Source organism: Zeus faber (genome assembly GCF_960531495.2).
Source record: "Zeus faber genome assembly, chromosome: 8".
Lineage (NCBI taxonomy): Eukaryota > Metazoa > Chordata > Actinopteri > Zeiformes > Zeidae > Zeus > Zeus faber.
Window position 1 is genome coordinate 6,851,875 of NC_137195.1, and position 15,918 is coordinate 6,867,792.

Below are 15,918 nucleotides of genomic sequence, written 5' to 3' on the forward strand. Positions count from 1 at the left end.
ATGTTTCATTCATTAATCCATACCAAGATATTTCCCATCCTCACTATGACTGGGTTCAGCAACTTGGACTGAAGCCGGTAACTTGCTGTTTATGGACACTTAACTTTAAGGTAAATCGTGTCCATAATGTTAGATTTACAATTTCAGCTTACGCAGTACCTCTTTGGTTAACCGTTTGCTGTAGCGGTTGATCTTCCAGTGTCCAGGCATCCATCCCAGAAGGAAACGATCAAAGTCTGTCCAAGCAAACGCAAACATTTCCCTCCACTCTGCCTCCAGGGCAGCACAGTCCACCTCTTTGTTCAGGAAAGACTTTAGTTCAGTGAAATAGTAGTCCAAATAGCCTGGTACTCTTTTTTCACACTCCCGCTCATCCAAACAGCTTCCTAATAAATAGACAACATCTTTCATGCCACAGCCTCCACCCACATACTGAAAGTCGACAGCCGCCACGTCCTGCCCCTCTCGGGAGAAACAGAAGTTGGCTAATTTGGCGTCGCCGTGCACGATGGTCTTGAAGTGGCATTCGTTGAGTTTCCTGTCGATCTCACCGGCCGCTGCCTTGAGCTGGAGATCTTCCATGGCCTCCAGCTCGTCTGGCCTGGTTTCCAGGTGCCAGTAGGTGCCCACAGGCCACAGGCCCACTGGTGTCACACCCAAAAAGAGGGCATGGAATTGGGCAAGCCAGCTGAGACATGCCTTTACCTCCTGGTCATTCACACTGGTCCTTAAAAAAATAAAATAAAATAAAAAAAAGTCAGTCATCTGGAAACTTGACATTGGCACCTGACACCTCACCCTATATATAGCCTACTTCAGTGCTATAAATATTCATTGATCTGTGTATAGTAGTGTGGTAGGGCTGGGTGATATAGACAAACCCAAATTACTTTTGAGGACTATCCCAATATCGATAAGTTGATATTTTGGGGATGACAACTGAGATATTTAGACACATTAAATATATTATATACATATATATTATGACCAGTATTATGTTAAGATTAAAATTGCATAACTGTACTGTAATACAGCCTGTATGCAACAATATTCAACTATAGCACGATTAGCAAAATCCAGTCTCATATCACTGGGATATATCACTCGGCCCTAGTACACGAGTCACTAAGTGCAGCAGTGTTCTCCATTCCAACCAAATTAAAATCGGTCCATGGATTTTACTATGGTACGGTCTGATATTATGATTTTAGTTTGGTGAAATAACAACCCACTGTCTCACACAATATCACTTTTTTTTGATGCAGTTCGAGGTTTTCTTTTAGCATTGTGCCCTGTAGTATTGGTATTATTATGATTATAATTATTATTGCCTTCTCTGGTCAAAGCCGGCTACATCCAGATCCTCCAGGACCATCAGGGTCTCCTCTCCGCAGCAGTGGACCTCCAGGCACTCGGGCACCCGACACCTCCCACTCGCGCCGGTGGTGACGCTGGAGTAGTTCTGGTACCAGTGGCTCTCCACCTGGTAGGACCTGGCCTTGCGCCGGTGGGAGCGCTCCGTCTGCTCCACGTCGCCGGGGAACCTGACGTGCTTGACCACCGCGGAGGGCCGGGCGCAGCCCTCCAGCTGCACCCGGACGATCTCCCCGTAGCCGCCCCACAGGGCCTGGATCGTGCCCCCGACCCGCAGCCGCGACGCTCCACAAGCCCGCAGGACGAGCGCCTGGTGTTCCCGTTTCATACCCCAGACGCCGGGCCGATCCGGCGCGGAGACTCTTCGTGGTTTCCGACGGCAGCAACTTACCGGAACCGCATGAGGTTTGTTTGGGTCACAACCCGGAAGTGTACCGGAAATTAGTTAGTTACTTTTTTTTCCCTTGCCCTTTCTGACGTTTGGAAAAAGTACAACAGCGCCACTCATCGAGCTGGATATACGTACTGCGGGTGCTGAATAAAATGCGATAATAAAAAAAATGACATAACGTGATAAATAATCAATATTTGTCCACGAGGAGCTACTGTGTTCACCCTTTATCAGAAGCTGTGGTGTTTCTCTCTTTTTGTAATTGCTGCGCGACGCGAATGCACACGGTGAAAGAAAGAAACAGTCTTTAATCGTCACACGACACTCCACAACACATGCTTGCACACACACACACATGCACATGCTTTGATGGTGGCCGGTGAAATGGCTCCTCTGCTTTTGACCCATCCTGGCTTGTCCTTCCTCCGGGGGCACAGCCAGGAGCAGTGGGCAGCATACGTGGACGCGCCCGGGGACCAGGTGATAAGTGTCCATCGCTGGTCAGACGATGATGGGTGCATGTTTTTGGTGGTGGGTCCTTACTGACGTGAGGTGGAGGAAACCCCATGTGAGCACGGGGAGAACATGCAAACTCCACACAGAAAGGCTCCTGTTTTTTGGAAGATAACCCGCCGGAGCACGGTGCCAACAGCGCCCCAGGCGGGAATCGAACCCAGGACCTTCTTGCTGTGAGGCAGCAGTGCAATGCACTGCGCCACCGTGCCAAGAAGGTGCAATATACATGTGACATTGATCACATGCGCGCACACACACACTTTTTTTAAAATCTAAAATGCTTATTAGACTTAATCATTGAATTAAATATACATAGAAACATATCATTACTCCTGAATTTGACTTGAAATATGATAACATTGTGACTACTACTACTGCTACTAGTACTACTACTACTAATGATGATAATAATAAGAAGAAGAAGAAGAAGAAGAATACATAAATGTATTAATTAAAAAAATAGATAAATAATATATTTTGGGGGACACAAAAGGGTGATGCGAAAATCATGTTTTTTTCCTCACAGTTACATATAAATTGGTTCGCTGTGGCACATGACGTTGCTCTTCCTTGTCCAGAATTGATCAACACGGCAATACAGGTGTTAACATGAACGCCGGAAGCAGCTGTTCCTCGTGTCCAGTTTGTGAAGGAGGAGTAGCTCTCATCCGACCACCCTAATTGATCTCTGAAGGGGCCGATCAACGCGGGCAGGCCGTGGGCCCCTTCCTGGATCTCCTGGTTCTCTGTCTGGTTCCTCACGCTGACCAGGTCCGTGGGGCGCTCCCTGCAGTAGTTCCGGGCTTTTGGCCACGTAATTTTTTCATCAACAAGTACCTGTCTTTCTCGGCTAAGTTTTTTAATTTGAAATTAAAAAAAAAAAAAAAAGAACATGGGCAGCAACATTTTAATTTCTTTCTTAATATCTATTTTGTCCTATATCCACCTTGGTTCATTTAACACACCGTTTAAAACGGCATGCCATTAACTACGGCACAAAGGTTGAAGTATTAACTCCACTGTATGCCCTGTCACGTACATATGTCCGGTGACGTGACTCATTCCTTTAAGACATACCAGCCTCACCACAGGCACAGATCCTAAAGTACCTGTCCTGGAGCATTACCACTGATTGCTTGATCTCTGCAGTCTGGGCCAAGTAATGACCAGCCAGTAGACTACAATGAGAATGAGTGATCGGTATCAGTCGGTATTTATTCCCCAAGGAGTGTAGAGGTGGGCATCTATACTTGGACAGCACTCATGGATTGCTGCCACCTGAGCCTTGTTTGATGTCCATTGTGTATCATTTCCGGTATTTTTTTAAAAGCAGTTTAAAGTTTGTGCATGTACAAGGGGTGGTCGTCTCCACAAACCCGAAGGGACTCAGACAGAGCTTAGACAGAGAGATCAAACCAGTGGCTCCCAGGCCAGCCCAATTCACCTTCTCAAGGAGGTTTCCCCTCCTCGACCGCAATAGAGTAGCGGCAAGGCCTCCCCAACAGAAGACCAGTGGAGCTGGTCCAGATGCAGACACGGTGAGGCGGACAGAAGATTTAGCAGGGTTTACTGCAGGCTGGGGAACAGTAGAGGGGAATCCAGCATCTCTGTGAAATTATGCGACTCACCATCAAAACAAATTGGATGTTTCAGAAGGCCACAATATGCGCCACTCCATTCCTCGTTCCGGCTGACATTAGCCCAGCTATTCCCATCCACGGCCGCCCAGCACCTGAACTCCCTCCCTCCCTCCTTGCAGAACCCGTTGTCTGCCAGAGACCAATGCCAGCCCGCTGTGTTTGCTTGGCCCAACGCAATCCACGCGGCACCTGTTTCATCTTGTTCTTGTGATTCATTTGAAGCAGCGTTTCCATCTCTCCCATGTCGTCTATAGGGCCCAGGTCAAAACATTTCTCTCTGCAGTATCTCTGCGCCTCGTGCCAGGTTTTAGGGGTTTTGACTAAGTGGTATTGGTGCCACGGGACACATAAGGAGAGTGTTTTTTTAACCACATAATATTCAACCTGTCGCCCTTGTGGCTTTTAGATTTATATTTTAGTCACACACCCATACACACAATGGACAAAATGCACACACTAACCCGAAAGAAGAACAAGATGCATCCTTTCTTTGGCTGAAGTCAAATCTTCCTGGAAAATTTCCTCAGAGTTTCCTTTAAAAGGGATAAAATAAAGTACCAATCATAACCTCGATGAGACCTTTACCAAGTTGTTATAGGTTTTACTGTAAGCTGTAAAAAGCAATTGATAGATTTTTAAACAGTTTTTACATGACACTATACTTTACACCACCCCACAGTCTAAGCACAGTGTTCATATGTAGGAAAGATTCCAAAGAAACCCTAAAGTGAAATGAAATCACAGTCTGCTTCTTTCAGAGGATTCAAAAAATCTTCTAAAGATGTAGAACGTCTTATGACTCAAATGAAAAACCACGGCACCTCACCCGACAATGCTCTTGTGGGAATTCCTTAAATATTCCACAAGGAACAAAAAACTGAAGAAAAGCAGTAAAATGTTGTTAATTAAAGCAATAGAACGTCCATCGCCCTGATCCGGACCACTGATGACTTTCAATGTTGAAAAAACAACAGTAACATATGACTGCAAAGAATGAGGCTTACCTTTGGGGAGTCAGGAGCTGTCAATGACACATTTCATTTGTGTGTATCTGTCTCCTCATCTCTCTATTTCCCTCCTTTTGTCTCTCCTTCTCTCCCCGTTTTGCCCCTTCCTCCTGTTTTCCCGGTGCTTGCTCTCCGGTTTGAGTTGCAAATACTGTACATCGTACGCACGGCTTTCTTCCAATTTCAGAGTTAATGCGCTGTAGAGGCACAGGCGTGGAGTTGATGGACTCGTCTTTTGCCTGCTGGCGTCTTTCTTTCTTCCTTTTTTTTTTTTTACTAAATCATAGGAAAAACCCAGTACAAAGAAACCCGTCTTGTCATCTCTGCCAAAACTCCCCAGATTCTCTCCGGGTCATAAACAAAAAGCACGTAATGATAATGAACTTGACGGGTTACGGGAGCAGGGGATTTTCATTTTGTTGGGTTGTGTCGGGTTGCATTTTAGGTCACCGGTTGAAGTTTATTTTTTATTGTAGATTTAGTTTCACACTCCCCCCTCATCAGTTTGCCGGCAGTAACAGTCCGAGTTGCTATTTTTTATTTATATATATATATATTATATTACATATTTATATATTTAAGTTATTTATTTTGCTATTTGCAAAGTGTTGTTAAAAAGCGTGTTCTTATTGGTTTCGGTGATATGTTTATGGACACGACAACTTGCATTACACGATGCATTCATTACAAAAAAACATCCAAATAAGCAAATGATAATGATCCCAATAATAAAATCATCTTAAGCAATGGTGCAGGAAACATGTGAAGTGTGTAAAAAGCACCAGTCGGGAAAAAAAACAAAAACATGAAGCAAAACAGAACCAAAACACTTCAAATGGAGCATTTTATGTTCCATGTGATGTGTTGTGGTTCTGTTCCGCTTCATGGCAAATTTAACATTTTATGTTCATTTAGAAGTATTTTAGTGCTGTTTTCTTATATGCTAATCACGCGAAGGATGCCTGGGGGTTGCAGAGCCCAGACTATTCTTTTTAGAAGGACAAAGGATTGAAGGTTGGAATATTAGGATTTTTACAGCTTCAAACCACAAAATTCGCTGGGACGGGGGATTGAAGTGGCTGTTGGCTCGGTCCACCGTGCGTCAGGTTTGGGCTGGAGCCAGGGTCTGTTGTTTTGTTTTCTTTCTTTTTCTCTTCTGTAACTTCCACCGAATGGTGGCTAACTCAAACACGAAAAACACAACAGAGAGAGTGATGAAAATTATTTTATGAAATGTTCTAAGTTAAATTGAATGGACAGAATAAGTCTTGCATCTGTGATTATAAAAAGCAAACGGTGGCGTACATAAATATACACAATGCATTTAAATTGTTTTCCACAACAACTGAGCATCACAGATTACATTGAACATGGTTGTTATTATCAATTAATTAGTGGTTGTTGTTTCGTCATGAATTACACAACACAACAGGTTTTTTTCCCCTATCCTGCACAATTGCAAATATTATTTTATTCAGTGGTGGAAGAATTATGCAGACCTTAGACTGACACAAAACTACTCTGGTGAAAGTCAAAAATACGCTGTTATTTCTACTTAAAAGGACCAGTGTGTAAAATGTAGTGGCATTTAGCGGAACGGACTCGGCAGAAGTGGAATATAATATTTCTGAGTATGTTTGAAGCAGTGTATAATCCCGTGAAAATAAGAATCGTGGTGTTTTTGTTACCTTAGAATGAGCCCCTGACATCTACATAGGAAGCGGGTCCCCTCCCACGGAGGCCGCCATGTTACACTGCCATGTTTCTACAGTAGCCCAGAGCGGACAAACCAAACACTGGCTCTTCCTCTTACCCCATAACTGGTCTTTGACTCTGCAAATAACTCTGCAATAATAAAACATGTATCAAGCTAAGGCTATCACACTATCAGACTAAACGCCTCGTATAAAATAGCTTTTTAGCATTACTTTGCTTATGTTAGCTTGGGGCCACCGTAGCTTCTCCTACGCCAGTGGAAAGCGAGGGGTGAGGGAGGTTGATGGGGAGTGGGTTGCGTTCTGCAACCTCAACCGCTAAGATGCCGCCAAGTTTTACACGCCGCAGTGTAAAACTTGGCGGCATCTTAGCGGTTGAGGTTGCAGATCGCAACCGACTGAATAGCCCTCCCCATGGTGGTGCAACATGGCCGCGAAACTCACAAACAAAAACAAAAAACAAAAAAAAATCGAAAGGCCTTCTCTAGAGCCAGTGTTTGGTTGGTCCGTTCTGGGCTACTGTAGAAACATGGCGGCCTCCTTGAAGCGTACCCGCTCCCTATGTAGATTAAAAAACGGCGCATTCTAAGGAAACGAGAACACAGCGATTCTTATCCCCTTGGATTATGGACCAATCAAAACATACTCGAGTGAATATATTTACATGACTATATCAAATGGATGATATAGTCGAATTATGTTCCATTTCTGCCAAGTCTGCTCCGTAAACTCCACACACGGCACCTTTGAGTGTAGTCACAGTGTTAAAAGTCAATTCATAATAATGTAAAGTACTGCAGTACGTCATGCAGGTCCTGATTTAAATACATACAATAAAATAGAAGCCTCGAGGTGGTGTCGCTGTAGTTTACACATACATACGAATTGTTAGAAACGTAAAAAAAGGATTTAAAAAAAAAACACTAAAGTACAGCGACGAGCGACGTCGCAGCTCGTCGAACGTTTCGCAGCTCAACTTCCTGGACGTCCCCGGACCACACCACGCGCCGCTGGGAATAATAGGGGGTGTATCATGTGGTCGTGAATGTCTTTATTCCTAACACAATCCATTTTTAATCCAGATTAAAAAAAAAAAAAAAAATCCAGCCATCGCACGGCCGCAAAATCGTCCGCCGCGGTCCATTTGAATCCGACATGAAACGCCTTCATAGTCGATAAGGTGTTTTGATAACATGCGCGACCTGCCCGCCCCCCCCCGGCTCGGTGTACGTAGTGGTACGGTCCGTGTGTCAGTTTTCTCCGTGTTTCGGACGCCAGCTAGCTCCCCGGCTAGCCCCTGCTGATGCTGCGGTAGACGCTCGGCGTTTCGCCCGGAGTTCTCACTACCAACACCCGCCGTGCGCTTGTGCCACTACGGTCGACTTAACCGCCTTCCAATGACGTCCGCCCCGAAGAAGGGAGACCTGTCCCCCACGGAAAAGGAGCTGTTTCCGCTCATCACCGCCGGTAAGCCGCTTCGGCTAGCGCTAATCTCCGAGGAAAGCTCCGCACGGTGTGGGTAGTTAGCATGTTAGCGGAGCTGCACGTTGAACCAGCCATGTGTCTCGGTTTACGTTAAACCTTTCTACGACTAAATATCAAAGCAAAACGAAAACAAAACAAGGTCTACTTGGTTTTGCCAACCGTGTCTAGATAGTCAGTGTTGAATCCCAACTTTGGTCAACGTGTTTTGAGCAGTTTGTCAGTTGTTCAAACAGAGCTTTATTCATCATTTTATTATAGATATTTACTTTCAAAGTGTATTTGAGTGAAAGTCGGAACTCTCACAAACCGAATATACTTGAGTAAGTATGTGCAAGAATTGGGGGGGGGGTATTTAAGGACAGTAACTAAGTACTTCGTTACTGTAGTTATGTATCGACTGAAGTACTTGTGGAATGGTTTCTTAGCGCCGCTTATGAAACGATGCTGATTAATGATGTCACTTGCTGAAGTTACACGTACCATATATAACTGGGCTGGAGTGTGCAATAGTAGTATAATAGCATTTTATTGTATTATAACACTCAAACCCCAACACTACAACAACCAAACAAACCAAATTGTACTTCTTTGCTACGTATCCATCACCAATATAGAACAATCCAATTGCTTGATATGATTTTTATTGCTTTCTGTTTTTGTTTTTTTTTTACAGGAAATGTACAAGAGGCTTCAAGACTCCTTGGTTGTAAGGATGTGCGAGTCAACTGTTTGGATGAGGTAATAGAATGTCTTTGAAATGGACCAGTCCCTGAGGCATGCCTGTCTGTTATTTTTATTTTTATTTTATTTTATTTTGTGTTCTTTATTAATCCCTCTGGGGGAAATTAGTTATCTGCATTTAACCACCGTAGTAACTGACGTATCTAGGAGCAGTGGGCAGCCACGTTGCGGCACCTGGGGAGCAGAGAGGGGTTTTGTGCCTTGCTCAAGGACACCTCAGCGTGCGACCCGCTGGAGCCGATGATCGAAACAGCGACCTTCTGATTGCTAGAGCCACTGGCCCCTCTCCCAAGAAATGGCATTGTTCATTCACCCTTGCCACACTCCATTGTGCTATAGCTGTGCTTTGTGGCACATGTATGAACCTATTATGTTCATCTTGCCCCTCCCCTATAGTTACATAGCATATGGGTTGGACACAGGAGGGCTTTTAAAGAGGCTTTTCTTTATGTGTTCTATCTTGGCCTTTTGTACCTACCTGTCAAAATCAGGTGCGTCAAAGGTGTTGTTTATGTTATGTCATAGTAAGTAGGAACCATAGCTCAAGTCATTAAATAGCACTAAATAGATTTATGCTTTAAACCTCCGTTGTGTATTGAAAATACAATGCCGTGTGAAATGAATTACCCAAATTGTTTTTTCATTTGAGCTTTTGTAGAGTTACCAGGAAATCTCCACCCTCGAAGTTTCTCTGATAACATAGTATTCTATTAAATGAGTTGCCAACAACCCGTCATATGTTTCTCAACCCACTTTATTTTCAAGCTTGCCATGGGTTTTCTGTATCGGTGCAGTTCACACAAACACAAGGGCAAATGCTAAACACACCGTCGACATAAGATTTGTTATTTGTTTCCTGCACAGTTTGGCATGACCCCTCTCATGCACGCTGCCTACAAGGGGAAGGCCGACATGTGTAAACTGCTTCTACAACACGGAGCAGATGTCAACTGCAATGAGCATGAGCAGGGGTACTCAGCGCTGATGTTTGCTGGCCTTTCAGGTAAAGCGTGGAAGCGTAACTGATTGAACTGCCACTGAACTGGTTCTGTTGCCTCTCGCTTCTTCCACACGTCTGGTTTTCTCGTTAAACATCTGTGACCGCTCTTTCATTTAAACACACAGTGGCTTTGTTGTGGCCTCGGTTTTTTGGGGTGGGGGCGGGGGGGGTAGTTCATAACGTGCACGCTGTGACTCGCTTTTCCCTCTGTGCCCTCAGGAAAGACTGACATCACGTGGATGATGTTGGACGCCGGGGCCAAGACGGACGTGGTGAACTCTGTTGGGCGGACTGCTGCTCAGATGGCCGCCTTCGTTGGTAAGTCCTGATGTGACTTGCGCACAGTAGTCCAGGTCTTGGTTTTACAGTGGTTTTGTTTTGTGGGTGTTTATTTGGTGTTGGGGGGGGCATATAAACTCTGCAGACTAAGCTAGAGGTTTCAGGGACCCAAATAAGCAGCAACACTTTTTAAGCTTGTTGTACAATGAACAAATGGGATAGGAGCTTGTTTAAAAGCCTAATGCTTAGAGAAAGATCTGGGTGAGTCAGTTCAAGGCCTTAAAATATTAATGTTGAATAATGTCTTGGGTATAACAGTGATCACCCGTGCAAAGTTTAAAGGTTTAATTGCTGTGAAGACCACTATTTTCTAATGTGCTAGAGGAGTAATCAACAATTTTCTCTGCAGTAAAATCATTATTATTCAGCATAAAATGCAGGTTCCATTTTGATTGACCAGTCAAGCAAGATGAGTTCTGGTGTGGTCTCTCCTCAGGGCAGCACGACTGTGTGACAGTAATCAACAACTTCTTCTCCCGGGCCAGACTGGATTATTACTGCAAGGCCCAGGGGCTGGAGAAGGAGCCCAAGCTGCCGCCCAAGCTGGCCGGGCCGCTCCACAAGATCATCATGAGCACAAACCTCAATCCCGTCAAGGTACTCCGATGCAGTTTTCTGGTGCTGTCAGATGTCTTTATTTTCCGTTTGTTTACCAAACTATGCCAACCGTAGGTGCGCTCCCACCGTTACCGTAATTGATTTGTCTGCACCAGATGGTGCTCCTGGTGAAGGAGAACCCGCTGCTGGCGGAGGTGGAGGCCCTAGAGAAGTGCAGGCGGGTGATGGAGCTCATCTGCGAGATGTGTGTCAAGCAGCACGAGATGAACGAGGTCCTGGCCATGAAGATGCACTACATCAGCTGTGTGCTGGGCAAGTGTGCGTCCTTCCTCAAGGACCGCGACGACAAGCTGGACGGCCTCATCAAAAGGTGTGTGTGGGTGTGTGGGCGTGTGGGCGTGTGTGTGTGTGTTAAATATATATTCGATTTTAACAACTGTTTTTCTGTGGAGGTTGTTGATTATGAAAGCTGCCTCTTTTCAGCTAATAATTGTTGAGCCTTACGAGAACCCTGAGTGCAGTTATTGAGATCCTAAATGTTCCCATTTTTTTAATTAATAAAGAGCAAAAAGACAACACAATATAGATGAAGTACTAAAGATAATATGGGGAGAACATTTATGAGTTAAAGACAGATTTTACCATTTACAGATCTACCGTCAAAATATTTCCCTAATTACTATTCACACCAGTGCCCATAGATGATATATTAAAGCACATTTCACTCACCATTGGACTTTGCTCTACCTGCTCCTTTTATTCATATTAATGTTCACTGCCTCCTTCATATCTCAAATAACAGAGAAAAGACTGTTGATGAGTTGCTTCAACCACAGTGTACATGACAAGGATTGAGATAGACAGATGCTTCATTCATCCCTGGAGGGAGATTGCTGAGGATTTGCACCTTAACTCCTCAAACTCTCGTTCTCTCCCCCCAGTTTGCTGAAGGGTCGGGAGAGCGATGGTTTCCCCGTGTTCCAGGAGAAGTTTGTCAGGGAGTGCATCCGCAAGTTCCCGTACTGCGATGCCACACTGCTGCAGCAGCTTGTCCGCAGCATCGCCCCCGTGGAGATTGTGAGTCAGGAAGTCGCACAGACGTCCAGCTGAAATCAATTTTATCTTCATTTTTTTTGCTTTTATTAAAAAAAATAAAAAATCACTTGGGATTCCTTTCAACATAAGTTACGCGTGACTTGATCTGTCATGATTATGATGATTCATTGTCCTACAAATAAATTCGATCAGTAATGTTGCTGTTGTTTTTTTATTTTATTTTATGCAAATTGGAGCTTATAATGGCGTAATAACACAAATCCACTTTTATTGACTTTGTGTCGGCTTTGGGTAGACAGTCATTTGCCTGAACCCAAATGGAGAAAATGGACCCTATTTGTATTTTATTTGGCCGAAGCGCAAGAGCTCCTCTTTACAAAACATATTGAGCATCCTAAATGTAGGAACTGTACTTAACTTACTGAACTTAGTAAATTGTATTGAGTTACTGAGTCATTTAACTTAAGACTTAGTCTTTTTAACGACTATCTGAAATGTTTTACGTTTGTTCATTGTTCTGTGGGGGTTGATAATTATTGTGTCGCACCATTACAGGGAAACGACCCCACAGCTATCTCAGTCCTGACCCAGGCCATCACGGGCCAGGTGGGCTTCATGGACTCAGAGTTCTGTACTTCCTGTGGAGAGAAGGGGGCCGAGAAGAGATGCTCCATCTGCAAGATGGTAACGCACAATGTTCAGCTTTGTATCGAACAGGCTGCGCTTCATATTTATTTTGCAATCTCTTGAAATAATTTGAAATGGGTTTTTTTTCTCTATATATTGGAGGAAAAAATGACATCATATATATAATGACGTGGCCTTGTTTTATTTTGAAATCCTCTTTGCAGACCACATTTAAAGGACCATGGCAGTCTTAAATTGAGTTTTAGCCTGTTTACTAGTCAGCACACACATTTTCCTCATGCTCACCTTTTAATATTATTTTTATATTGTCTTTATGTTTTCTGGGGTTTTGAATTATTAGGGTTAGAAACTGAACTTAAAATTATCTCCATGTCCCACTCACAATTATTGTATTTGAGCTGAAGCAGGAAAATGGTCAGCGGTAATGTAACTTGGGCTAAAACTCAACTTTACTTCCATATGGTCCTTTGAATTATTTGAACTTGCATTAAACAAAAGGGAAAATAAATGAGTGGATCACAAGGAAGAAATCTGATGTTGGGTTTGATCCCAAAGCCTCATGTCTTATTTAGTGTGACTGAGCATCCAGAGCTACAGCATTTAACCAGAGCTCACCCGTTTCACTATTGTTGCGGTCGCTAGGTGATCTATTGTAACCCGTCCTGTCAGAAGATGCACTGGTTCACCCACAAGAAGGCTTGCAAGACGCTGCAGGAGCAGAGAGAGCTGCAGGAGGCGGAGTCAGCCAAGCTGCGGCAGGAGCACAGCAAAGGTGCCGAAAACCACGAGTTCACATACCACATGGAACGTCGGTGCTTAACTGACAAACAAATAACCATCGCTAGCTGCGACAGCAGGAGCTTTACAGACGTTGGTACCCTTACAGCTCATTGAACCAATGCTTCATTCCTCCTGAAAAGTGATGAAATTAAAAGCAATTTTCTCACGTATACCTGCATGCCTTTGGTATGTCAGAGTAAAGCAAAGAAACTGTGAAAAGAGAGAAACGATTGTGAAAGATCAATTATATTCTAAAATGGCCTGCACACATTTGTTGGTACCCTTTGACGAAAATAGAAGAACCCACAATTTTCTCTGAGATAACTTGAAACTGACAAAAGTAATTTGCATCCGTCATTGTTTATTCCATATTTCATAGAAAACAGACTTTGCTTTTGATTTGATGCCACAGAATTTTTTTACATAAAACAAATGGAAATGGCATGGACAAAAATGATGGGACCCTAACCCTAACCCTAATATTCTGTTGCACAACCTTTAGAGGCAGTCACTGCAATCAAGTGATTTCTGTAGCTCTCAGTGAGACTTGTGCACCTGTCAACAGGTAGTTTGGCCCAATGTTCCTGAGCAAACTGCTCCAGCTGTCTCAGGCTTGAAGGGGGCCTTCTCCAGACTGCATCTTTCAGCTCTTTCCATAGATGTTCCATAGGATTCAGATCAGGGCTCATAGAAGGCCACTTCAGAATAGTCCAATGTTTTGTTCTTATCCATTCTTGGTGCTTTTAGCTAGTGTGCTAGTGTGTTTGGGGTCATTATTCTGTTGGAGGACCCATGACCTGTGACTGAGACAGAGCTTTCTGACACTGGGCAGTACGTTTCGCTCCAGAATGCCTTGATAGTCTTGAGATTTCATTGTGCCATGCAAAGATTCAAGGAACCCCGTGCCAGACGCAGCAAAGCAGCCCCAAAACATAACCGAGCCTCCTCTATGTTTCACAGTATGTGTGGTGTTGTTTTCTTTGAAAGCTTCATTTTTTGTCTGGGTACATAGAGCTGATGTGACTTCCAAAAAGCTCCAGTTTTGACTCATCTGTCCAAAGGACATTCTCCCAAATCGATGGATGGCGTGATCAGACACAGATGTACCTTGACCTTGGAGTTCAGCTTGTACCTCTTTGGAAGTTGTCCTTGGCTTTTTTCTACCATTCTACCTATCGTTCTGTTCAGTCTGGGCTCGATTTTCCTCTTGTGACCGCGTCCAGGAGGTTGGCTACAGTCCCATGGACCTTTTAACTTCTTAATAATATGTACAACTGTAGTCACAGGAACATCAAGCTGCTTGGAGATGGTCTTATAGCCTTTACCTTTAACATGCTTGTGGATCATTTTGTTTCTTATCTCCTCAGAAAACTCTCTCCTTTGCTTTCTCTGGTCCATGTTCAGTGTGGTGCACACGATGATACCAAACAGCAGAGTGACTACTATTTTCTCCATTTAAATAGGCTGAATGACTGATTATAACATTGAAGACATGTGATACCAGTTAAAGAAAACAGTTAGTTTGAAATATCACTATGATCCAATTATTTATAATCTATTATATACTGTAATATAATATATATAATATAAGGGGTACCAACAAATCCGTCCAGGCCAGTTTAGAATATAATTGACACGCACAGTTTCTTTGCTTTACTCTGACTCTGAAAATTGCTTTAAATTTCATCACTTTTCAGGAGGAATGAAGCATTGTTTCAATGAGCTGTAAGGGTACCAACAGATTTGGTGGCAATGCGATTTTTACATTTATTTGTTTCATGTTCGTCTATTTTCTTAACCGTGTGTCCGTGTTCAGAGGAGGGCAAAGAGGTCCAGGAGGCCACGGACTCCATGCAGAACGTATCGGTGGAGGACAGCGGTGACGCTCCACCCACGGACTCGGCGCCACCGGCAGACGCCTCCGGTCCCGGCCCGGCCCCAGCTACCGACCACTGAGAACTGTGTATGAGAAGAGCGCAGCCAGGAGACTCCACGCTCCCACCCAGCGCTCTCCTGCCCCAGAAACCCACCTCACCATACGGACATGCCAAGCCGCTCGGTCAACTGGGAGGCGGCGGAAGACGACCGGCCCGGCAGGAAACACTGACTGTTCTTATTCATCGGTTAGCGCCACCAAAGCAGCGAGAGCTCGTGTGCACACGGGAGGGGTAGGGTCGCCTCTGTTAAGGCATATGTTGTTTTCTGTTATTGTTGTTGTTATTATTATTATTATTATTATTATTATTATTTTATCTATCCTGTTAATACTGTTAATTGTAACTGTTAAGACTGTTAATGTTGTTCTGATTGTGTTAGAAGTGAATGTCGGGCGAAAGGGAGAAAATGAGAAGGTGTGGTGTGTGTATTTTATTTTTTTGTTTGTTTGTTTTTTACAAAATTAAATTCTGCCTTAAACTGTAGCATTTGGTACGTCTGAGTAGCCAGTGAGGAGGTATTTGTGGTTGTGGAGCACAAAAAGCTTGCTTTGTGGTAGAATAACCAAGTCAGGACATGGCACACGCCAACCTCATGAACATGAAAGTTTATTAGAGCTGCACAAATGATACGTTCAATATTGACAGATTATTAAAAAGATATTCCAACATAAACTGCAATAGACCTGCCTCTTTTCGGCATAAATGGGTAGGTGTACAAATGACGTTCTATT

General features: G+C 43.9%; 2 protein-coding genes across 2 annotated transcripts in view; one reads left to right on the forward strand and one right to left on the reverse strand.

Annotated features, from left to right (window-relative positions):
* The window catches only part of pkdc (protein kinase-like domain containing), a 1,945-nt gene extending 173 nt beyond the window's left edge, over positions 1–1,772 (reverse strand). The window contains exons 1-2 of the mRNA XM_080005999.1: positions 1,332–1,772; positions 1–727 (exon numbers count right to left, since the gene is read on the reverse strand). The exon at positions 1–727 is cut by the window's left edge and continues 173 nt beyond it. Of these exons, the coding sequence (XP_079862125.1) occupies positions 136–727; positions 1,332–1,702 (963 nt within the window). The 5' untranslated portion in view covers positions 1,703–1,772 and the 3' untranslated portion in view covers positions 1–135. The remainder of the gene's footprint in view (positions 728–1,331) is intronic.
* A 6,216-nt stretch (positions 1,773–7,988) lies between these two features.
* Positions 7,989–15,918, forward strand: ankmy2a (ankyrin repeat and MYND domain containing 2a). Its single transcript, XM_080004925.1, has 10 exons — positions 7,989–8,110; positions 8,802–8,866; positions 9,734–9,872; positions 10,089–10,187; positions 10,645–10,805; positions 10,922–11,136; positions 11,708–11,843; positions 12,378–12,506; positions 13,113–13,242; positions 15,067–15,918. Exons 1-10 carry the CDS (start codon positions 8,041–8,043, stop codon positions 15,204–15,206), a joined length of 1,284 nt encoding a protein of 427 aa, XP_079861051.1. The 5' UTR covers positions 7,989–8,040; the 3' UTR covers positions 15,207–15,918.

What these genes read in the sequence shown, in the direction of transcription:
- ankmy2a (XM_080004925.1), top strand. Translation starts at nt 8,041, where the DNA reads ATGACGTCCGCCCCGAAGAAGGGAGACCTGTCCCCCACGGAAAAGGAG. An exon ending in GATGTTTGCTGGCCTTTCAG is followed by an intron (nt 9,873 to 10,088) that starts GTAAAGCGTGGA and finishes CTGTGCCCTCAG; the next exon opens with GAAAGACTGACATCACGTGG. An exon ending in CTGGACGGCCTCATCAAAAG is followed by an intron (nt 11,137 to 11,707) that starts GTGTGTGTGGGT and finishes CTCTCCCCCCAG; the next exon opens with TTTGCTGAAGGGTCGGGAGA.